Below are 25,804 nucleotides of genomic sequence, written 5' to 3'. Positions count from 1 at the left end.
CCATTTATAGGCAGACCTCAAACTGACGTAATATGACAGAGCAAAGACTTTAAAAACCTCTATCATCTTTCCATGCCTCAGCATCACATCCTGATAACTAACCTCTCAATTCTACTTACCCAGTGATTCTCAAAGCGTGGTGATCCAGAGACCACTCGCTTCAGAAATGTGAGATGCTTAAGCAAAATGAAGATTCCTGAGTCCTATTCAGACCACAGAAAAGATCTCCAGTGTTTGAACCCAGAAATCTGTGTATTAACTGGTCCTTCCAGCGACTTCTGTGTATCTTAATCCCTCACCCACGTGTGTGTATATGTGTGTGCACGCATGCGTGTGCCAGAGCAGAAAACATCCTACTTTTTGAGGTAAGGGCTTCCACTCCCAGTCTAAATAAAGTCCATCTTTATTCCGGGAATTTTAAATTAGTTCCATTAAATCCACTGGAATAAACGCTGCTGAAATCAAACATGACTTCCAGGTTTATGGACCCTAAGAGTTAATAGATAACTAGAATTCAAGGCTTCCTATTTTCTGCTGTCGTATGTATTATAGCAACTTCAGTAATTCATCTGACCGGTCTGTGCCCTTGGGTCCCCGCAGGTCGGTGCCGTAGTCAGACGACACTGCGGCATTATTAAATATGTTCCATATTAAGTCAAGTATAGGAAGATAAAAGAGAAATAGGAGCCCTAATCCCTATACTTAATGAGCTTAGACTTCAACGGGGAATATGCAATAGATCATACTTTTTTTTTTTTAAGGATACTATTAAAAGAACACTAAATAAGTGAGAATGATAAGGTGTCAGAGACATAAGCACTGAGGAGAAGGAGACAGGAGGGCAAGACCGGGAATGACCACACACTGTTCTTTTAAAGGGGGAAACATGCAAAGAAATGTTCAGAGATAAAGAAAAGAATAGGTGGAGAAGTACAATTTTTTCCGGCGTAGAAGAGCCTGGGAGGCCCGATTTCCTGCTATCTTCCTTCGGAGTTTGTGTTTCATTCTCAAGTTGTTCGGATTCAATTAAACCACTAGGTAGGGAGGAAACAGCGTGAAGATCATGTCCTGTTCTATAGAATCATCAGAAGAATAATATTTGTCCATTTAATGAACATAAAAAGACTTTTGAAAGAATAATACATGGAACATTCTGCAACTGTAACAAGTGATTTTTTTTTTCTTCACCAATTCGCTGAGTGTTGTGACTCATGCAGGCTTATTAGCTGGTTACTAGCTCTACCTCCACATTCGGGCTCTGGATTCTCCTCCTGTCTAATAGAATATGTGCAATCACATGGAATTAATTGTTTAGACAAGCGGCCTCTTCCTCTGGATTTGCTAAAATGCCAAACTCCAAGAGTACATGGTATTACCAATCAACCAAGACTCACTGGAGGACTACCTAACGACATAGAAATGTTATTTATAATGTATTTATAACACACACTTTACATTTTCTTCTGAATCTTGCCAAAGTTTGTGTTTGAGTAATCTGCTAATCTTAGTGTCCATACATCTTCTAACCCAGAGTTTGACATTTTGAATCACATTTAAGAGGATGATCTAAGAATTAAGCCTCATTTTAACAGGCTTCTTCCTGTGGATAAACTAGAGATGCTATTTCTAGCAGAAAGATAATAAAATGTTGGGTGGAAGAAGAAGCTAAGTGGCCTTGATCTGAGTTCAAATCTCTGTAGGCCGTGTTCATCTTTGCAATGTGAAAACGATCTGTCCTGCGTAATTTAGCATTGTTGAATATGCAAGACACGAGAGTGCCAATACCCATAGACGTTGTTCTGTATCTAGAATGAATCCACAATCTAGAAATCTTCAGTCCTGTATGTGCTCAAGTCAGTTCTCTCTTTTTAAAAAACCTTATTACAGACATTTATAAATTACACAAAAGTCAGAATATTAAAATAAAGCCCATGGACTCATCAACCAGCTCCAACCATCTATGCCCATCCTATTCCTTCTCTCTGCCCATCTCAGGGGCTCCATCAGGACAAGGTATGTCATTTTAGGTATAGATCCACTTGCATTATTTTCTTTTGAATCTTAGAAAAAGTGTACAAATGCTTTTCTCATGTCTTTCCCATGTTATTTGGAAAAAGGAAATCTTCTATTATCTCAGTGAAGCAGGAAAGCCCAGTTCTCATTCCAATTCCATCTCATTTAAGGAAGGTCACGGATCTCTTGATGCAAATTCCCAGTTAGAGAGTGGAGACTAACCTGTTTCCCACTGCGCATCACACCTAACAGTAGATGATGAGTTCTCCATTAATCTTACACACACCATGCAGTTGAGCCAGTCTACACTGAGCTACTGTGTTCTCACGTCTGAAGACAAAAATGTTTCCACCGAGCTGTAATTTATACCACCATTAAATATTTTTCTTGATTTTCATTAAAATAAGAAAATCCATTTTCTCTATCCAGTGGCAGATCAATTTAACCGAAATAAAATTTCTCCTGTAATTTAGCCATACTTCCTCAAAGGATTAGTGAACCACTGTCAGGGAACAGATACTTGTCAGCTCATTAACATTCATGACCAAGAACCCTTCTGGTAGGCTGGCTTCGGCCTCTGATGGAGCAATACTTAAAAGAAATTGGCTTGTCTGTGAAACAGCTGCTCAGCAAAGCCACCAAGCAAGGAAATTGGTGATAAGAAGATGATAATGTTACAGCTACACTGGGAGCATCATGTTTTCAATTGCTCTGAGGTGTGTGGTAGGGGTGTAAGAGTTAGAAAATGATTGGTGGTCTGTCACGGAGGACACAAAACTGCTGATCAGCAGCGTGTTTCCTTAGTTTTGAAAGATATGTACAGAGAGAAGGAAGGAAGGAAGGAAGGGGAAGGGAAGGGGAAGGGAAGGGAACGGAAGGGAAGGGAAGGGAAGGAAAGGGAGAAAGGAAGGAAGGAAGGAAAAAGAAGAAAGAACAAAGAGAGAAAGATAGATCTGGGCTCTTCATATACTACATTTAAAGGACGCCCTACCACGGATCATCTATTCCAACCCTGGCACGTGCAAGCCATTTGCGATGTACAAATCTATTCACTAGTTCTGCCAAAACCCAATCCCTGGTTAGCTGATTCTTGTTTTTGGACAGTCTGCCTTTTAGGAGAATTGGCAGATTACTTTCCAATGCCAATGAGACCATTTCTCCAATTTCTAAAACCCCATTCAGCACATTCAGATTTCCAGAGGAGTGTCTTCCCAATGAAATATGTATCATTGAGGTGGTGGCCCAGCCATCTTAAAGGAGGCATTCAGCTAATTACTTCCTAGGGTAGTTACCATAATAATCCTTAGGAATTACTGTTAACTTGTTATTCTGTACAATGATCAAGGGGGCTGGTGGCATAAGAAATGGAAATATCACATCTGTTTATTCTTAAATAACATCATGGAAGTGGTGTGTGTGAGCTCTGCGTGTATTTGTCGGTGCGTTAGGATATGGGGAACAGTGTACAACAGGTGTGTCTGCCTAACTGTGCTTTATTGAGCACATACCTATTGCTGTTGAATTCCTAGAAAATCTACCCCCTCCAAAAAATAACATAAGCCAATGTGGAAGGTAAAATATTTTTTTAAGGAATAGCAAGAGACAGTTGAGGACTATTTAGATTAGGATATAGAAAGAGTTAACTCCTTCTCCACAGGAGTCCTCTACTCCCTGCCTCATCAATGTTGAGAATGACCGTGACATTTGCTTTGGCCACTGGAACCTGGGAAGACAGCATGACAACTCTAATTCAAGCCATACGCGGCATCGTGCTTCTACTAACGTACTTTAGTGTCCAAACTCCATCCACCATGAGAAGAAGATAGAGTGCTGCTTCCAAAAACATCCAGAGCCACCAGGGCTAGCTGAGCACAAGTCAGACCAGCCCAACTCTAACCAACCCAAAGACGCATTTAAGGAAAAGCAAATGCTTCCTGTTTATGCCCTGAAACTTTGTGGCAGGTTGTTAGAAAACAACAACAGACTGATGCAGGGCTGAAAAAGTTTCTACAGATTATCTACATCAAACAAATCTGCTCAATGTCAGTGAGGTAACATTGTCGGGGAAAAACCAATAGTAAACCTGTTTACAAGTCCCAAGGACTTCGTGGACGTGCATAAAAATCTCTTGCTTCTGCCTCCTCCTGATACATCTTAACTATCACTATCTTAAGTCGTTCTTTAAGGGTCCCATGTGCCTCATCTTCCAAAAGTGTTCTCTGGTGCCTCTCAGTGAAATACTTGACTCTCTCCTTTCTGTTTCAACTGGACTTCCACTTGATGGCAAAGTCAATTCTGCCTTCCTTAGTGCTAGTTTTATATTTATGTCTCTCCAACAAGGTAAACTTTGTGACAGTTCCATTGGTTATTTTTATTAGTTATTATTTACTCACCATTATTATTCAGTTATTATTGTTTATCTTTGTATTTGTATCTACAACACAGAGTTGAGCACCATCTATATAGTAGGTTTTGAATAAACATTTCCAAATTGAAATCACACGCACAGACACACACATATCACCCGTGTGGCAGGAAATACAGAAGATTCTGCTACCGTAAGGAAAACTACTAAGGGATTTTTGCCTTTCAAATAAGAAAATTAGACCATATTTTAAAGCTATCATTACATTATTGTCACCTCTACAGTATAAGATGAGAAGTGATATTTAAAAAGAAAACACAAGCAGATATGCAGTGTAAAAATATAATGCCACCATGTATGAATTATTTCCACATTTAATAAAGATGAGAATTTTGAGGGTGTTACTATGGAATCAGTTGTTCAGAAGGATGGGAATTATGGCTTAAGTTTTTTTTATTTTGTGTTTAAAAATGTACTTGCTACAAAATCTCCAAACAAATGTACATAATTAAAATACATAAATAAAAACCAGGAAGGAAAGTAAAATCATAAGACCGAGAACACACTAAATAAAAAAACCTCATTTTCAGCTTCAGATGTGACTAAATTTCAGCTCAAATCAATCTGAAGGAAAAAAAAACCTGCCCAAATAAAATATCCATTCAACTCAATTTGCCTGTGTCTGAATAACCTGTAATCCACATACGATTCTGGAGAACAAGGTGCTGGTGTCCACATCAAGAGAGAAGCTACGAGAGCTTTGTGAAATAAGGAAAATAAACATTGTGCCTTCATTGAGTCAATAACATTTTTTGCACAGAACACTCGTTCCCTTTTAATTTAGAGACAACTTCCAACTGAACGCTGCTCCTGCCTTCTCTAGAATCTTTACCCACCACTATCACTTTCTTTCCTTGTTTAAAAGGATATTGATAATTGTTAGCCAGCATCCACTCAAAACAAATAAAAGCTTAGTTAGAATTTCAACCAAATATCGACTTGCTATCACATTACTATTTAAAAGTCTGATGTAAGGCAAGAGCATTCAGTTACAGTCTTGGTTTCATCATTCTTGGTGGAAACTTGGCAAGTCATTTACCCTCTCCAGGCTCCAGGTTCCTTGAGGGCTAGACTAGATTCTGGACTAGATTTAGGTGGGTAATTTTTCTTTTTTTTTTTTTAAGGATTCAAAAAATAAAAACTCCTTCCCCTTTTCTCTATAAGGCATTTCCTCCCTCCTCCCCCACAATAACTGGGATAGAACAGGCAGCGGGAGACAGAGGAAAAGATGATGCTGAGGGCGAAATCTCATCACACTTGAGGACTGGAAAGCACTAGAGAGATGCTCTTAGTTCTACCTAAGAGCAGGGATGCAGGAGCACTCAGCCTGGGACAGGATGCTGCTTCGCCACGGAGCATCTGTATGGCTTTGCACTGCCATTCTCTCCTGGTAAGTAAGTTCACGTCTGTAATGGATGAGGAGCATGGCCCGATGGTCCCTGTTATTCCCATTACTATTATCAGCAATATGGGGTTGTTCTCCATTTTCCTAGGATCCTAACAAATTAGCCACTCACAGGAATGTCAGCCATGGGATTTAGACACAAATACCAATCTGACAGATCGGATGGTTACTAAACACAAAAATATGCTAGGAAAACGAGTGGATACACAAAGATGTCACTCTCTTTTTCCGTATTTGAATATGATTCGTGTATTTGTTTTGCGTACTTCTGGCTGGGGTATCTGGCAGAGGTAAGAAAGGCAGGAAGTGGGCGAGTAATGTGATCACTCATCCAGGTGTACCTGGCTGGGTCTTCATCCATAATTTAACCCTGGGTTGTGTTAGAAAATCTGGACGTGGCTACAGAGCAAATTGAGAGCATCCCCGTGTCTTCTGAGGGAACCTTTGCAGTGGCCAGATTCTGACCAGCAGGGTAAGGGGTTTGCAGGGATGTGTGATACCAGCCAGAGGTGAAGATTTGGCCAGAAAAGGGAGAACAAACAAACAGATAAAAAACCTTATAAGACACTTGGGAAAGTGCCAGTGCCAAGAATATAAACCTTCATTTTATATGCATTCATCATATTTCAACTCTATGTTTAAAAAGAGAAAAAAAGCTACTCAGTTATAAGAAAATTCTCTGCCAAAGAGCAAACATGTCTGCAATTGATATTGTGTAATTTTTCATTTTTCATTGATTACTTTTCAGTTTTTTCTATTTATTGCCTCCCAGACAAACATTTTCAGCTAACGGGGATATGGAGCAAAGCTGGGCCATTGAGGAAAGTTGGAGAAAACTCATATTAATTCAAGTTTAGCTTCTGACCACGTAATGAACCCTATCACTTTACACAGTATCCTCTGAATATTGCCAAAGACATTACTAGGAAATGGGAAAGACACAACAATCGATATAAAGTTATGTTCTGTTAAATGTTTTGGAGTTTCAAATTTTAAAGCAGATTCTTTTTTTTTTTCTTTTCTGAAGATTCTTTTCTTTTTTCTTTTCTCTTTTTTTTAACTTTTTGTTTTTTGGGAGGGAGGTAATTAGGTTTGTTTATTTATTTATTATTTTTAGTGGAGGTACTGGGGACTGAACCCAGGACCTTGTGCATGCTAAGCACGGGCTCTACCACTGAGCTATATTGACCCCCCCACCCCAGAATTTCAAGTTTTAAAAGTCACCTCTGCCACAACATGAAAAGCTAAATGAAATCAAAACATTTCTAGGCTAAAAAGGAAGGCAATGACTGTAGAGTAATAATTAACAGTGATTGAATCTAGCCTCTCTGAATAGAATTTGGACTGAATCACATATATTCCATGCAACTTAAATTGTTGCTGTACTTACTGAAAATAGGAAGGAAAGTGGTCACCTTCCCATATAATATAGTCGTCACTCATATAATAAAGAACACAGACACGTAAAATCCAGATGAGAAACCAAGAGCTCCAAGACAGTGGGACCAGAGGCAGAAATGCAAAATGAACACCTTGGGTCAAGAGCCCCCAGCAATAACGGAAAATGACTCACGGAATAGGAAGCTACTAAAAATTAGCCTAAAGGCTGTCATAGCACCATCGGTCTCCTCTGGGAAAACAAAACTCAGAGGGTGACATCCCACGGCTGATCCTAGGTGGGTCTCCTGCGCACACCAGCTGACAGTCATCTATAAATGCCACGAGGAGGTGTTTGCAAAAAAGGCAAGGGAGCAAATGGAAAACTGCCCCGCATGAATGCACCAGTGTTCCCCAAAGGTGACTTAGCAGGGTGACTTAGCAGGGGATAAGAAGATAAATCATAAAATCATGACTCACCTTGGGGAAATTACCTAAAGAAGGAGCAGACATTATCCTGGTGATTTTTTAATTTATAGATTTTTACAATTTTTTAAAAGATAACTTCAGAAGCTGAGCTCGCCGGGATCATATTTAGGTTTAAAAACAAAAACGTCTAGCAGAAAGCTTCCTTGAAAAAAGTCTAAACTTCTCTCCCAGCCCAGCCTGATGCGACGACAATGAAATGAACTGTTATCACAGTTATTAAAAAATCACCCCCTATGTCAGGTCGACTCTTAGCAAAATCAATGTCCTGTCAAACCGATCGACATAATGCCCCTAAGTACTTCAGAACGACTTAAAACACACCTTTACAGAGAGACAGAGAGAGAAAAGAGAGAGGGGTTTCTTTAATAAGAGCAGTGAGATCTGGGATTAAGAATTATGAACCCAAAGATAGTGAAAGTCATTGAGGAGAGAATACAAGATGTATCAGGCTCTGTCTTGTGGAAGAGATTAACTCATTAAAAAAAAAAATCAACTCCTCATAAATCTACCTTATGTCTAATATTTTTATTTAAAGGACTATGTATTATGTACCATGAATAACTGCCCTGGAATGATTTCAACTTAGTTTTGGAGCACAGCGTCGTAAAAAAGCACTAAGAGTGGTTTTCTGAAGACATCGGTGGAAGTCAGCAGCGGCAAATCACCCTCATGTGTTTTCTGTAACAAAGGCTAAGATGTCTCAAGTCGCCTCAGTCGGAAGTGATACATTATAGTTCCTCAAACACAGAGCCCCTTCAGGGGCCCCTGAGTGTCGCTGGGTTTGTAATCTGTCAATCAAGGGCAATTCCCGAGTCCTCGCTAGCTGCATTCAAGGGAACCACATTCACAGCATCACTTCTAAATAATGATTTTCATATGCGTCCACATAGAGGGTTGAACACAGAGCGGGAGGGAGGGGAAGAATGTGAAGAAGGTGAAACCTACTTGCTGAAAATATGAGTCCCTTTTACTTACACGGAAAATGTCACCGGATCTGAGTACTGAAAACGTCCCCAGGTGGACCTGCATTTTTAGAATTAACTGCATTGTTAATTTTAAGCGGCAACGAGGCAGAATATTTTACCTACTACCGAGAATTAAAAGAAAAGAGAAAAAGACAAACTTGCAAAGTTTTTCTAAACAGGCTTTGATGTGCACTGACTGGAGAGGGTGGAGGAGGCGAATGGCAGCTCTGTTGCCCTCGGGCAACACCATATGACCAAAGTCCCACAAAGAAGGGTCACCACAATATGCAATTTCCAACAAGTCACAGTAAGGTGCCTTCATTTCATAGAGCGCTAACAGCTACTCACCACCTAAGAATATTAACGGCATCATTATCATTGTTCATTCAGTTGATAAAAGTCAGATTGCTTTTGAATATCTTTCTGAGGCTCCGATGGGAAAATCCAATGCTGAAATCCTGTTAATAATTACTTTCGCTCATTCTGCTTTCTAATACAAAATGTTTATTTAACAGAGAGAATACAGAAATGAAGTCATTGCTTATAATCAGGAAATCAATGAAGGCTCTGAGCCTTATGCCAGACGTACTGTAACTACAATATAAAATGTGGTTACGTTCTAGGAAGGGCAAACTCTAAAATAAAGGATTCCGCATCTCCCGGCACTTAAAACAAGCCTGTCCTCTTAAAAGTGATGTTACATTTCAAATAATTTTCAATGACACTGAACGAGTTCAAAGAAAATCCCTGGATGGAAACCAAAGACCAGCTACGGTGCAACAACACCTGAATGAGAACCACTCTGATAATGAAAATATAAGCAAGTCATTCAGACTAAATCTCACAGGCAAACCACAAATGCAAAACAGCTCTTTGTTAACTCAGGTTTTTCCGAGATATAAAAATTGTCAAGAGCGCTCATGCCTCCCCCAAAAATAGACACAGTTATAAATGTTTAAGAAGGGAAGCAAAGCTCTGGCTTAAAAAACAATTTTTTTTTCATCTAAAACCAGGATTCTCATCAAAAAGCATGGCCAGAACAAAGAAATATAAGCTGTGTCGCCTACCGTCAAATTTCTTGTGCCTGGACACGAAAGTGGTGCGTACGAAGTGACTCGTCTCTTCCACCAGGTTTTCAAACTCCAGTTTGCTTTGCTGGCTTAACTTGTCTTCCATTTCCGTGGTGCAACACGTGTACTCTTGAGGACAGATTCGCAAGTGTTCCCCTGCAAGGAGGAGGCACAGGTCAGCCCAGGAGCGTGAGAACCTGGGGGAATTTACTTCTCGGACATGACCCTCAAATCCTGGGGTCCTTGTTTTACCCCCCTCTCCAGCCCCCCACCCGCCCATGAATTTTTATCCAGGCCCCTGGGTACCCAACATTCCAAACCCTCCAGACTGAAGCTGAACCCGACTCTGTGGTCTGAATGTTTGCATCCCCCACCAACTTCACATGTCAAATCCCACCCCCCGAGATGATGGTATGAGGAGATGGGCCTCTGGGAGGTGACGATGTTAGGGGTGGGGTTAGTGCCCTTAGAAAGGAGACCCCAGGCCCCAGAGAGCTAGCTTGTCCTTTCGGCCACATGAGGACACAGCCAAAAGATGGGGTTTGTGATCCAGGGAACAGACCCTCACCAGACACTGAATCTGCCAGCAAGACGATCTTAAACTTTCCAACCTCCAGAACTGTAAGAAGTAAATGTTTGTTGTTTTTAAGTCGCCCAGTTTAGGGCATTTCTGTTGTACCAGCCCAAAGGGCCTAAGAGACCTGACATTTAGTTCCAGCCCCTGTCATGTAAGTGAAGGTATGCTGAAGACCTCAGAAGAGCACGAGGGTTTTCTTGCTTTTATTTGCAATGTACCAAGTAATATCAACTGACAAAAATGCAATACAGTTCTAAGTGTGCTCATCTTTGGAAACCTTAAGTAAGGCAAAAGACATTCAGCCGCATCACCACAGTCTGCTAGACAGTGGGGGCAAGAAATGATGGCAATCATTCATCGTGTTCTGTTTCTGCCTATCCGTCCATCAGAACGCATCAACTTTCCTCCGGGTGATATAGCGAGGGAGCTTTTTATGGCAGGTCTCCTGTGCCACAAGTTCCCTCAGTTGACATTTCTCGTCAGAGAGGAAATGTTCCCCTGCAATGAGGAAGGCACTGATGGGTTTAATTAATGCTTATGTTGTATGGAAATATAAAATAAAAGGTAATGAAAGTCTTGGGTTTAATTCAACAGATTTCTCTCTGGGTATACTGGGACACTCCTTTTGACAATATTGCTTTCTTCAGTGCTATTCACAAGCGGAAGCCAAACCTTTGCTTCATGAAATTAAAATGGTCTGTTATTGCAGAAAATGTGAATATTCAATTGATTCAGCTCTGTTAGTGTCAAAAATGCTTAACAGAGCCCAAAGAGGGAAGAAAGGAAACCCATCCAACATCTTGCTGAATAAAACCAACAAATTGCCCCTGTGATTAAAATCACGGTAGGGCGTTGACAACCCAACGAACGAATTTCTTGATGGGGTGATTCAAGTTCATGTATAATGTTGAACAGTACCCATATAAAATTTTGTCCTGTGCCCCCGTGTGAAGTACAGGGTGTCTGTCTCATGATTCCTCATGTAGTTGGATGCTTTAGTGCCTAAACAGCCCCAGAATAAAAAGGGATCACAAGTCTATTAAAGTTAGAACATACATAATTCCTGGAAGGGAAAGAGACCATAACATATCTTCTGTATATTTAAAAAAAGGAAAGGAAATGCATTGTACTTGAGAATGATAAACACCATTCCCAATATACAAATATACAAATATGAATAAACACATTCAAGGTAACAGGTCCCTTCCAGGAGGAATCTGGATTTGAGAGAAATACTCAAATACTTTTATCTATCATCTTTTATTTCCTAAGTTGCTTGATGTTTACACAGTGTTTATTATATTATGATTATTACTTTTCTGTACATTTAAAATACTTTGTGTTAAAAACTTGGAAATATGTCATTAAAAAGTAGTGGCCACCAGAGTTGTACCAGAAAGGAAGGTAGAGGGTAGATGTTAAGAAAGAAAAACAAGCTGCTGTTGACAGAAGCCAGCCCAGCGCTCACAGCCAGGTCACCAGGATACATATACCTAAACAATCTCATAGGACGCCCACCTCACACAAGACTACTCTGAGACCGTGATGAAATGAGACGAAGCAAGTCCACTTCAAAATGCTGCCTAAGCACAGACAGAAATAAGGTCATCATGCCATCCGAGTCATTAAGATACCTTAAAATTGAATCACCTCTGCTTTCTGACAGCATCCAATCTAAGGTGAAGCCCTGCTTCTTTGACCTCTTCCCCAAAGCACCCAAGCAAAGTCCAAATCCTGTAATAGATTCTGTTGAAGTCCCTCTTACAGAGAAACTCCATGGTTCTCCATGGTGTATTCTCATTGGCTTCACTGAGTGATAACTCAACTTCTTCAACTAGAGATGTGCTCTTGATCAGTTTGGACTGGAAAGTATCGACCATACCAAAATGGGGCAGGATAGAACAATGTGAATTTTGAAAATCTTCCCCACATGATTCTGACACTCATATCCCCTTGAGAAGCACAGATCCAGCGTTGAAGACACTGGCAAGGAATAAGCATGGCTTTCTCAAAAGCAAACGGTCCACAAATCATTCATTTTCTTTTTATACAATATCAAGTCTAACTGACAAGGACAACACTCTATTTCCAGATTGAATGGATATTTAATGTTCACAACTCTGCAGAATGTTCCTTTCTCTGACCAGTAATAAACCATTTTTTTAAATCCCCCTCCTCTGTTTTCTATTTCTCCCTCCTCCACTTCCTACTATATTATGCACAAATGAAATGCCCATTTCTCAAGATTTAGTACATCAGGACTGCATTCTACTTCTGAATCATTACAATTTGAGTTTACAACAAAATGCATGGGACTTTTGGTGAAAAACTAACCAAAAGAAAATAAACATTTTATGACCTGAGGGAAATAGTTGTATTTCAGATCTTCTGGGAGGAAACCCCATGGATCTACATTCATGAAATGAGATTGGATTGGAGGTCTTAAAATCTCTAACTATTCCAAGAAAATCAGTATTTTATGTCAGGTGATAAATAAAAACAGAAAGATACTTCTTAGTGGGACAAATTTAAACCAAAATTATTTCTTGTGTATGTGTGTATAAGGTCATGGAGATACATGTAAGAGGCTGCCTTACTAATTCAAACCATTCTTAATTTTTTTTTTTCAATAGAACCAAAGTGTCCTCAAGAAGTTAACTCATTTCTCCTCCTTTATACAGGTCCCTGGCAGAGAGAAAATTAAAGGGGTGGAAAAACAGAGATAGACAAGCATGGAGAAAGAAAAATGGTTGGTCACCAAAATATTGAAGAATTGTGCTGTAGGAAGAGTAAGTCTGTTCTGCAATGTGCTTGGTAGAGTTCCTATGAAGAGACCACGACGATGTCCCCAAGAACACAAGACCAGGGCCCATGAAACATGTGGTCAATTGAGGTCGAGCCTTGTTTCCTTCCTAACATATCACTAGATAAGAAGGTTGTGGAAGAAATAAACTCTTAAACAGGTCCTCTCTCTCCCTAATCTGAGGCCACTGATAACTTCCAAAGCGACCCGATGACTTTGAATGGCCACAAAGACTTCGGACAGTCAGACAATTTTGTTTGCAGTGGGTTTATTTCTTTTATTTGAGTGTTGGCCCTAGAACCGGGGTTTGCAAACCATGGCCTCTGGGACAAATCCAGCCAACCATCTGTTTTCGTATGACCTGTGAGAAAAATGGTTTAAAAAAAGTCAAAAGAATGATGTTCTGTGCTATATGAAGTGTTATGGAATTCTAATTGAATTGTCCATAAATAAAGTTTTACTAGAAAACAGTCCCACCCACTCACTCACGTCTTGTCTACGGCTGCTTTCAGGTTAGAACAGCAGAGTAGTTGCAGCAGAGATCGTAAGGCCTGGAACGCTTGAAATATTTACTTTCTGAAATCAGACATGACACTACCGGGTACATAACTACCTCTCACCCTCCTGTTCCAATTTCTCCAAAGAGCAAGAATATGAAACTTTTCTCAGCTTCAATACTCCCTGACACTTACGAGCATTTGTATTAATAATGAGATTCTTCCAAAGCTGCAGTGCCTACGGAGGAGGAAAAAAGTGTCCTTTAAGCGCTTCCCACCCACACTCCTTTCTCAAATCCCCTTAGGTGCTTTATACGTCATCTGTTACATAACTAGATACAACACTTAGCTCAACTGGAGTGCCACTAGGCACCTTCAAGATCACTAACGATAAAGACACTGAACAGCTGGTTCCAGAAGGTCAGGATGAGAGACCGTGAAGGCAGAAAACGTGGGATTAAAACTGTGATGACCGTACCTTTACTTATCAAACATGTATTGAAAATCTTCTACATGCAAATCACGATGGCGGGTTCAAGTCCCACAAGGTCAGGCTTACAAAGCTGCCTGCTTCCTTGGGGCGCTGGAAGTTCATGCCAGTGACTACCTGGGTCCTTGCATTTTTATAGAAATCGTCATTAGCGCTAAGATAAATAAAGGGAATTGTAAATGGGGAAGCAGGGAGTTCCACCAGGAAGTTAGAGAGTAAGCAAAGGCTCAGGGACCTCAGACCACAAATTGTCACCTGTTTTTCAAGGAAGAAGAGATGGGGCTGTTCCTCCCTCTACAAGCCCCTTTCAACTGTGTGTCACTCTTTGCAATGTTATCCTTGTAATGCCTGCCCAGGTGTTTGTGTTCACTCCAAGATGCTAAGGTGACAGCAGAAATGTGATTTCTGCCAGATCGAGTTCTCTCCAGGGATGGCCCAGGGTCTGAAAGCCACCAGGAATAGACCTGGTGAGTGGCACGGTGGGAGAGAGCAGGAGACAGGAGGACCTCATTAACCACAGGAGCCAGCCACCGTGGGTCGGCTACAGGGGACTCTCTGCCCTCGGAGGTGACATGTGGTGCATGCACACTCCTCAGAATGCACGCTCCAAACAAACAACAAAAATGAAGCGCCCGAATGAGTCGCATCTCACAGACTGCAGACAGCCAAACTCTTGGCTTTTACAGAGCTTGGGAGCGTGGAGGGAAATTACTACCCTGACACTTCCATGAAGGTGAATGGGAAATCAAAAAGCTAAAAGGAAGATGGCAAGATCTCACAACACAGAGCACTTCAACGTCCAAACCTCCAAATTGCATTTGATGAGAGTGCAATATTTGTTTTAGACTTGGCCCCCTTCAGAGTGTACGTTCTATGCCAAAGTTCTCTCATCCTTGAACTATTAAAATTCCCTTGGTCAATTAGCTGTGTCTGGTACCTGGCTAGAGTTGCCTCATCCTTTGATATGTCGCCTCAAATAACCATTCATTTTGTTAGCTGGTGCCTGGGAACTTGACTGGAACAAAGAATGAAGGAAACAGATTTAGGGGAGAAAAATACTCCAGAAAAAAAGTGAACTTTTAGCTAGAGTTTCTGATAGCTAAGAAAATTTCAATGGGAGTTAATAGTCCTGGACCATTTTTAGTGTCATAAAGTTCCTATATGAGCCAATCAGCAGTGGCAGAACTTAGGAGAGCAGCATTTTTCAAATGTACGTTCCAGTTCATTTCTTTAAGTTCAAATTCCCCAAACTTTGCAAAGAAGCACTTTTTCAACGATTTTCAGTGTAAAACGTTATTATAAATGATCCTTCCATATCTTTAAGGGTTGCTTTTCTTTAACAAAGTTGTTCAGTGCCATGATCAGAAATTTTCAAACTTTCACCCAAGTTTTACGAAATTCAGTTAATGTTCTACTTCAGTGGATCTTATCACTCAAATATCCTATATTAGTGTCATCCTTGATGGTGCCAGTTTCCTGAGAAAGACTTTCAATGCTAATTCTTGTAGTTATAACATTTTCACTCTGCATTTTGCAAAAAAGTAATTCCTTTGAGTGGCACCAATGAGTTAATTGCTGAAATCTGTTCCAAGAATTGCGAAGAGAGGATTTCAAACCTGCTGCTCTAGACAGTAGAGATCCCACCTCCACAGTTCTTCTGTCAATATTTTTGGCCTTTACTGTTTCCTTGCCTTTGTTATTTCAGAGGAGCTGACGTTCTGGGGGTGAAGATGGGCATAGAATCAAGTGTTGTCAGAATTAACAAGAGTATGGGGACTAGAGCATGGGCAGTGCGTGGATCAGGACAGTCTTAGAGAGCGTGCAGCAGTAGGAGTGACAAAAGCATTTCTTTTTCTCACATTTTACCCTGAGTCTGATATGTTATAAAATTATTCACCTTGTCAATTGTTCGATTATCTTTAAATAGAAGGGGCTCCTCCTTGTCTTAAAATGAATATGTCTTATTTAATTGCTACATGTAAAACTTGGAGACATTTCATAAAAAGCCCCGCCTTAACACAAACGGTTATCAGTCATTTGTAAGTGTAGACACATACTCGTGCATACACACATACACACACAAGAATACACAGCACATTCTTTCCCTGTATTTTCTTTAAAAAGGAAACAACAGAAATATTTTAAGAAAAAATTTGAATTGCTGCAACTTTTCTTCTTCTGAATAGGAAATAGTTCAGCAAAATTGTGGTTAAATTTCACAGGGACGAGCAAATCTTAACAACGATGTGATTCCATGATCTAAAATATGCCACAAAACAGCCACTCAGCTTATTAAAACCTTTTTGTAAAAAAAAAAAAATTAATGCAAAAACACTATAAAATGTAATCTCAAAGCTAACCAATGAGTCATACTGATGTAGTTGATTATTTTAAATCCATAGGAGAAAGGGTGCTCAATAACAGTAAAATTTTTTTGCACTGTGTTATGGTAAAAGGGAAGAGATGAATTATTTTGTGATTCCTTGAGTTTTCCCAGCCTCTTCTCATCATCTCTCTGCATCTCCTTGTTAAAGGATTAGGAGAATTAGGAAAATATGAGAGTGAGAAATGATCAAAAGGCAGTGCCCCGCCCCAGACGTGTACTGAAATTGAGCTGAGGGAAGATGGACAGTGGGGCAGTAATGGGCCTGCTTTCCCAAGAGATGCTCCGACAGCTACCCTGATAACCCACCAGTCTCCCAAGGGGACCTCCCTTTCCTAGTCTGAGTTTTACAGTCACCAAGTTGTATGTTCAATATAAAATGTTCATATGGAAGTAGTCAAATGATAACACAATCTCATCAATATCCAAAAAGTTAATTGTTTAGTGTCAAGATAGCTCAAGATAGAATGAAGTTCAATAAAGAAATCTTGATCTCATCATTTCTGTGTTTCAAAATCAAACTGAACTCTAAGCATGGAGAACTTCAGCTATAATCTGTAGGTGTTTGAGAACAAGATAAGCAAAAACCAAGTCAAGGTATGTGAATTCTCACCCCATCATCTCCACTCTCACTGTGATGCACACCTTTTTCTTTTCTTATATCCTGTATGTATTATATTTTCAAAGGGCTACTAAGTTCTCCAGAATATAAATATTTAATTATTTGAATTTAACAAGAAGTGAAAGAGTATTTCTTCTAACCTAGGAGCGTCATAAAAAGAAATCACAGTTTTGTGTCAATGTGGCTAGGCTACGGTCCCCAGGAATCTGGTGAAACATTAATCTCGGTGTTGCTGTGAAGGTGTTTTGTAGATGTGGTTACGATGTGTGACTTTATGTATAGGAGATTACCCTCGATAATGCGGGTGGGCGTCAGCCAATCGATTGAAAGGCCTTATGAGCAAAAAACTGAGGTTTCCTTAAGAAGAAGAAATTCTGTCTTAAGACGACAGTGAAGCCTCAACTCTGAGTTCTCAGCCTGCCAGTCTGCCCTACAGATTTCAGAATTGTGAGGTCCTACAACACATTGTTCGAGCCAATTCCGTAAAATAAACTTCTGTGTGTGTGTGTAACATATATATGTGTGTGTGCATGTGTCTGCATATCTGTATACCCTCTTGGTTCTGTTTCTCTGAAGAACCATGACTGATACAGACACTAACGCTCCAGGAACAGAGAGCATTTGGAAGCCTTTGTACTGGCTCTATCATCTCCCAGTGCATCTCCAATGGCACTTATGACAATTGCCTATCATTACCTGTTTAACACAAAGTTTTGAACCATTGTTTATTCTTTCCCCCTCTTCAGTGCCCATCAATGTCAATATCTGAGACATTATAGATGGAGTCAGTGTTGTGTTGGTAAATATTTAACAACCAGCTCTTGGGTTTTGAAGGGGAGCCCTGGTTAATAGTTTGCCAATTTTCATAGCTGATTTCTAGTTACCAAAATGATGTTACCGACTTCTGAGTTGGGAACAGATGTGCAGCAGCACACCATCACATCACATTTCCTCTGAACAGACACAGAAACCTTAAGAGTGTAACTCATAATAAAAGAATTAGAAAGTGATGAGTTTTGAGGATTTATAACCTTATTTTAATGTCATATATTTAACTGCAAATGTATACAATGTAGCATTTAAATAATGACTTTGCTTAACAACAGGTTCACAAAATTCCTGAACATTTAACAACAGAGTTCTCACAAGCTGGAAGTTCTAGTTGCGGCACACGACTACATGAAGTTGAAGGATTGTGTATTATTGACTGGCTGCTTCTTTCAATGCGTTAAGTCCTCAAATTCAATTAAAATGACCCTAGACCAATGGAATCTGTCATTTCCATAACTCACATTGAGATCTATGGGCCAAATATCTATTTGCCTCAAAAGAAAATTGGCTCTTGACAGTCACTGCTGACTGCTAATGTACAGTAAAGAATTCCCCAGGGAGAGAGGAAAGGAGTGAAACAGAGTAGGTATTTCAGGAATGATGGAGAGCGGGGACCAGGGCTAAACTGGGTGCTTAAAGGAAGAGTCACTGCGAGTCGCAAGCAGGCTTGTCATCACGGCAAGGTGAACCAAAGTGACTGATCCACATTTTGCAATTGTCATTCCCAGACTGTGGCTGTGATTCCAGGACAGAGCTGAGAAGGAAGCTGTCCCTCTCTGCTACTGTTGTACAAGACCTAAGGTTCATTATCCCATAGCCGTCTGCTCATACGCACTGCTATTATACTCCAAACCAGTAATCATGAGCTTGTCTTATTTACCTTTGCAGTACTCACTGCCTTAGCGTAGCTCTTGGCACACGGGAAACTCTGTAATCATGGTAAATGCATCTGACCCGTTTGCTCTCTTCAATCATTCATTCACCTGTTTCTTTCACTTCACCCTGGCTCGTGTTATCTTTCAAACTGCAGGACCTCAAAATCATTTAGCACATGTCCACAAGCATTCATGTTTGAAGCAGAATAGAGTATTTCAGAGCTCATCAACTGAATAAGGGTAAGTGTTTCTTGCAAAAGTTTTGCTACCATTGCATATAATACGTGTGCACTGGGTTGTAATGAACAATGTTATTTCTTACAGTACATTGTAGGCAAAAAGTTTGCAAGCCAAAGTTCAACACTGTGTTGAAGCAATAACAGAAAGGGCAAAGAGCCCACTTACTGATGCAATCTTGTGAAACCATAAATAGCCAATGCTCTTTTAGATAGGTTGGACTGATACATGTTATGTTTTCTTCTTCAATAATATCAAGATGCTGTCCCTGTCAGTAGGGATGTCTGAGACATCTCTACCATGCTTCCTAAAAATTTTTAGACAGGCTTATTCTCTGCTTGTGTTTCATAACGCAAGTAGACCCATAAGAGAGACCCATAATTGCTAACCTGGAACTGAGGAATTTCAGTAGCATTCATAAATATGTTGCCAATTTCATGCCTCCTCACAATTCATTTGCCATGCTTGCCATAGGAATTGCCGAAGACTCTGTATTCAAATGTCCAAAAATGTCTACAATTCTGCAGCCTGAATGGCATCTTTATGGGAATGCTTGGTTAGATCTAGTTACACTTTTCTGACACTGCTTGCCAACTACAAGCAAACAGTAATTCACCAGTTCCCAGGGATCCTCCGCAAGTCGGCTGCCCAGAGATGCTGACTTCTCTTTCTCTTGTACTGTAACCCACGCTGCATAAATCAAAACACTTGCTGCCTCCAAGTTCACCCACAGATGATGATCAACTTCAAGTTTATTGCACCGGCCATCCCATACCCATGTTTGCTCACTCAAAGTTAGCAATTTTTTACAGTTGAGTTTGGTGATCCTGTGGTGATATACAATAAACCAGTTTACAAAGTGCTTGTTTTTGACCCTGATAACAGCAGATCAGCATTCTTACTAAATTATATGACAGCTCACTTGAGAACTTAGGATTTACCGTTCAGAGCCCAATGGCTGTTAATAAGTGCAGACCAATTCGGTAAAGGGGCCAAGGCTAGGTGAGAGTGATTAAGAACCTAATCAAACTGAAGTGCGTGTAAGCCTTTATGATAAATTATTTTTCTTCCCCATAAAATACTGCGATTTTAGTACGCATCTGTAAAACCATGATTGCAACACTGATCATATCATACAGAGTAAAGTAATAAAAGGCAAAATGGCTAGAAATGTTAGAAGATCTATGGTACAGTCTATAAGTGTATATTTCTTTAAGTGCCTGCCTTCATGACAATGAAACTCCATAAGATCTAACATTTTACAACTCATGGAGCCTTTAATTTATAATAATTACTTTAATTCCCACTAATCATTTAAGATGGATGCCCATAGGTAAATATCACTCAGTCTCTATTTCACAGGTGAGTGATGGGAAGCCTACAAAAAGGAGACAGTCTTTTCCCCCCTGGCATCACTTTTGCAATTAATAAAGGGCAAGAGGTATCTTTCTAAAATTTGTGTATGGGGACCTCGATTTTAAAATGACATCACTTCAAATGCTGTAACAAATTCCAGCATCCTTTCCAATCAGGGGCTTTAAAATGTCAGCGTTCAGGTGACGGCGGTATAGTCGAGTGTTACCACTCAAACACTTGTGTGATTAAAGCTCAGCCAGGGTTTTAAACCAAGAGGAGTGTAAAACCTCAGAAGAGACGGGAACAAAAACTCTCCAGAAATGAAAGCACATATCCCTATGTATTTAAAGGAGAAATGAAAGGCCAGGTTGAATTTTAAAGAATATACTGCTTAAAGACAATTGTAAAATGCCTTTACATACTATTTTAAAGAAATACCTTATTTTTAATTTAAAACAAAATCTCAACAGGAACAAACGCTCAATAGCTAAGGGCCACTAGGGACAATCACGGCCTTTTCTCCTTCATAATCTCTTTCTTTGGGATCTGTTTCTTAGAGTGGATTCAAAGGAGGCACACTCGATAGTTACCTATATCCTATAATGGAAATAAAAACTAGGTGTAGCATTGCTTTTACCCAGAACTTGAAATCCAAATATGCAATGTAACTGGTTAAATCAGTATCATTTGACCTAAGGGAATACTTCATTTATCAGACTGGCTTTTGCAGAGTAAGACATTAACTGAAAATGGGCTTGAATAAGGTCCTAGTTTTGATTTAAAAAAAGGCTACAGTGGGGTGATTGATCCTTGAGGGACAGATATTCCTTCAAAAAGTTAACTCTAGCTTTTGTCTATGCAGCTCCTTGTGGTTATTTGTCCTTGTAAGTCACGAACTCCGTGGTTAGACTTCCTATATTAAATGCTGCTATATTGGGGAAAGAGAAAATACACATAAGCATGTGTGTAGACCATTAATAGTACACACAGAAGATAAAGGTCCAGTTAGCCAGGTTTATAACATAAGCCTATGCTATCGAGTTGGGTTACTCAGTTTGTCTTCTCAGGACTTCTTCATAGTTCCTTGGGACATACGTTCTGGTGGTTCACACTCTCAACTCTTGAAAAATGCCCCAAGTTTAAATAACGTCTCCTCCAAGAATTTTACACTGATCACCTTAGCTGAGGTTAATCTAACATGTCCCACATAACTGCATTAATTTTGGTCAGTGCGTTTATTACAGTGTTCATTCTAATGCATCTGAGTTGTAGTTATTTATGGCGAAGTCTGTATTTCCACTCATCTCTTGCCACCCTCTTTCTTAAGTCCTGTGCCAAACAGGACTACTGGGAGCACAAGATTATCATCCTCAATTAGACTCCGCACCTTGGCGATGCTATTCTCTACATGGGAGGCGATCAGCTTCTCTTTTGCACCTCCTCTTCTGCCCTCCATCCCTTCTCATCCATCAGGTCTCAGCTTAAACACCACTTATTCTGCGCCTCCCCTGACCCCTGAGTCTAGGTGAAGTGTCACTCCACTTCCTGCTGTCCCATCACCTTTGCACATGACTCTGTATTACACCGCATGGCAGTGACCGGTCTGTCCACCCACGCCTTTCTCAGGAGCACGGTCTGCGTGAGGGGTAGGACTGCGTTTTCTTCATCAACTGCACGTCTACTGCCTAGCTTAGTACCTGGCCCATAATGGCTCTCAATATATTTTGGTTTAGCAAATAAATCAAATTAAAATGAACTGATGCGATAATGTAAGTAATGGACTTTGCACTAAGTAGAGTACAAGAACGTTCGCTTCACTCAGAAACAACTAATTTAAGAGAAATTTTGTTGAATCATGGCCTATTCGGAAGAAGCGAGTGAAAGCCCCAGTAACTGCCACACAAACACAAAGTCCGTACCAGTGATTCTCAAACGAACTAGAACTCAAAATTCCTTTTTTAAGTAATTAATTTGAACTCCCATTTACATTCCTTTAAAGAAGTATACTGGGTAGTGTAATTACCCATACGCAGAATTTTTAAAGGAATACAATACCCCAGCTGTAATCTAAAGGAGAAAATTTTAAAGTATGCTATCTTGGGCCATAGCTAAACTTGAGGCAAAAGAAGTAGTCAGATGTTTGACACAAATACTAGCATCACAAACACAGCAGCTGTACATACAGACTAACAGTGGTACGACAGACTGGCACATCCCACTAAGAAGATGTTTCTGGACAAAATGAACAGCTCTTGGTAAAAATTCCCAAATAAAACAAATACAAATTTCTCTTGGATTTACATGATAGTCATATTCCTAGAAAATTCGGAGTATATTAATATTGCACAACAATAACTCATGTTTATAGGAAAATGGAGCGAGGTTCTAGAATTTTCTGTGTACCGATCAGAGAATCCGATAGGATGTTAAAAGTTGTGCAGGATGCTCGACAGGTCTACATTTTGCAGGAAGTTCCCACTCATGGATGGATATCTTTTGGTAACTACCTACCAAGACTACCAAGAACTTTCTAGAAGAGATAGCTGCCCTGGAAGAGAGTTGGACTAAATGAACTTAATAACATTCCTGACTCTGGGATCCCACAATATTATACATTGTTTACCTAGACATAAGGTAATTAAGGCAGATTTAACAGACATAGTCAAGGCAAAAATATTTAAGGCGAGTAGGGTGTGAGCCATTGAGCTGAAACTGTTGGCTGTTTTTTCATTCACTGACTCACAACATCTGTACAATCTTCTACTCATTCTTTCAGTCAAGCATTTGAGTGTCTACTGTTAGAAGGAGGGCCCTCTGCCACTTCCAAATACTTAATCACCTTGAAATTTTCTACAGAAAATGTCTCAAACTCCAGTTTGCAAAACCCATTGATTGACCTCATTCAAGCTCAACCATCCTCCCAGGAGTCCTTCTGTTGAGTACTTTGAGGTGAGTGGAGAAAAAGAATTTCTCCTGAACAGAGGAAAAATTAGTTCAGTTCCCCACTTAAAGTGCCCAGGAGACGCTAATCCTTTATGCTGCGGAATGCTCCCGATTTCCTGGAGAAGTTCCCAGAAATAAGGCAGGGAGTCAGAGGTGATTGAACTTGTACAAACCTATTAGAAGAACATCTGACAGTCTTCCCAAACTCCTAGATGATATTCTATTTCACTGACACTTAGGTTCATTTTCTTTTCCAAACACAGGCTCTCAGACAATCAGGTTTTGATAGCACATTTTGTGAGAAGAATCTTCAGTCACCTCTTGGGGGGTATGTTCCTGACACTCTGCCCAACGCACTGTGGAGAGCAAATGGTACAGCATGGATTTATTTCATCACCTCGCTGTGCAAATGGCTGTAATTTACAAGTCTGGAAGCATGCATCCTCTTGAGATTCACAGAAAAGTCTCCTTTCTTTTCCCTCCAAATTAATTTTGCTTTTTGTGATTGCCCTGCCATAAGAGAGAGACACTGTATATACAAGGAGTGGTGGAATCTAGCCAGGCTTGCAACTTCCATGGGGGTCATTCTTAACCAAATCCTGCTGGGAAGACTAGTTTTTGTTCACACCAACAACCAGATATGGATTTTACTATTAAGAAGGGTCTAGGCCATTTACAACAAAAAATGACCTTTAATTGTTCACTTCTAGTTCCTCTGAAGAAAGTCTTCTGCTGCATTATCACCTCTTGCAGAATTACCGTCACTAACATCGCACCAGCATGTGGTGAGGAGTGTACCCACATTTAGTGCCGGCTTAAGTATAGCTACTCTGACACTTCACACCGTGAAAAAGAATTAAAGACACCAGACTCTGGTGCTTGAAAGGTCCTAAAGGCATCACCCTGTCTCCATTTCCCAGAAGTCCGCATGTTGCCAAGCTCAGTCTACCTTTCAGCTTCAAGCATGACGGCTTCTCTTTCTCTAAAAAAACCTGTGGGTGTAAAAGTAGTCTCCGTCTTTAGAAGAGCATCTCAAAAGCTAAGAGTAATATTCGGTTCAAATTAAGAATGGTAGTTGGATGACTTGAGTAAACCGTGTGTACAAGTATAAGACTGGCAAGCACGGGTCTCATTCTCCATGTGAAGGAGTAGACCAAAGTCAAGTCTATGTCCTATGGGGAGTGGTTGACACAGGACTGAGGAGCTAATGCAGACATACAACGAACATAATGATAATTAATAATACTCCAACAATGCAATAAACAAAGGAAGTAACACACAGACACCTTCACGCTCTGCAAGCTCCACTCACTCAATCCTCAAGCTACGCTCCAAGGCAGGTTATACTGGACCTATTTTCTCATCCGTAGAGGCGAAGCAACTTACTGTCAATGCCCACCCCTTCTTGAAACTGCCCTCCCTTAGCAAGCATGCTATTTTTTTCCCTTGATTGCACGCCTATTTCTGGTGATTTGTGGTTAAGGGGGCGGGTGGAGATTCCGGGTCCGAGAAGAGGGAAGCAGCCTGAAGTTACCCGTTAGTGCTGTCACTAGTTATTTCAGTCCATCCTTGCCCAAAAGAGTTGGGTATTTTTATCTTCATTTTTCACTAGATGAAGGGAGTGAGGCCCTAGATCATAGAGACGCTTTGTAGTGAGTCCAGAAGTGAAATGAAATTGGTTTGTGCCCCCGTCAGTGCTTTCTCATCTGTGACTACACCCTCTCTCTACCCAAGTCCCACAGAAGGGCCCCCTCTCTCTCTTAACTCTCTTGGGTTGTCACAATATTTTTGCCCAGGTCACCACAGGCTTATTCCGGATTCAATCCAGTTTGCAAACCCCCCGTCTCCCAAATCCTGCAGTACACCTGGTCTCTGGGGACACATGGACCTTGGTATAGATTCTGAGAAAAGCTATTCAAAATGAGACACAGTGAAAAGTTTTTACAAGTTAATTATTATAAGGAACAAAGGAAAAATACCTAAGGAATGGAAAAGTTTTAGCACATCAGCATTCAAAGACTTTTGGTCTTTGTAATCATGGAGGCATGAGTTTGACCCCTGTACTCCAACTGAGAAGCCGTGTGACACGTAAAATCAGGCATGACAAAATACCCCCAAATCACAGCCTTGTGGGAAAGATGAAGTAGAATAACCTATGGGAAAGTATCTAACTTACATTCGGTGTGCAATGACATCATATATATGCATTTTTTCACTTTCCCTCTTCCAAAGACATAAATGGCATTTCAGCTATAACTTTCTCAACATCAGACCCCTTGTTCCTATCTCTTCCTTCAACCCTGATGCTAAAAGAAATCACTAGACTGATCTTCCAAGTAGCAATTCAGATGTGAATCACCAGGTCCGCCCTTTCTAGGCTAATTCATATTTTGACTTTTGCCTCTTTTCATGGCAAAGTGTAGATTTGCCTCAAAGCCACTAATTC

General features: G+C 40.3%; 1 protein-coding gene across 12 annotated transcripts in view; it reads right to left on the bottom strand.

Moving 5' to 3' along the window:
- Positions 1–25,804, bottom strand: part of GPC6 (glypican 6) — a 1,040,045-nt gene that overhangs the window by 735,378 nt on the left and 278,863 nt on the right. For all 12 annotated transcript variants that reach the window (XM_072976448.1, XM_031684439.2, XM_072976442.1 and 9 more), the window contains one exon: positions 9,742–9,900. In XM_072976448.1, the coding sequence (XP_072832549.1) occupies positions 9,742–9,900 (159 nt within the window). The remainder of the gene's footprint in view (positions 1–9,741; positions 9,901–25,804) is intronic.

The sequence above is a fragment of the Vicugna pacos genome, chromosome 14 (assembly GCF_048564905.1).
Source record: "Vicugna pacos chromosome 14, VicPac4, whole genome shotgun sequence".
NCBI classification, from domain to species: domain Eukaryota; kingdom Metazoa; phylum Chordata; class Mammalia; order Artiodactyla; family Camelidae; genus Vicugna; species Vicugna pacos.
Note: the sequence above shows the minus strand (reverse complement) of the source record. Positions and strands in the feature narration are given on the sequence as shown.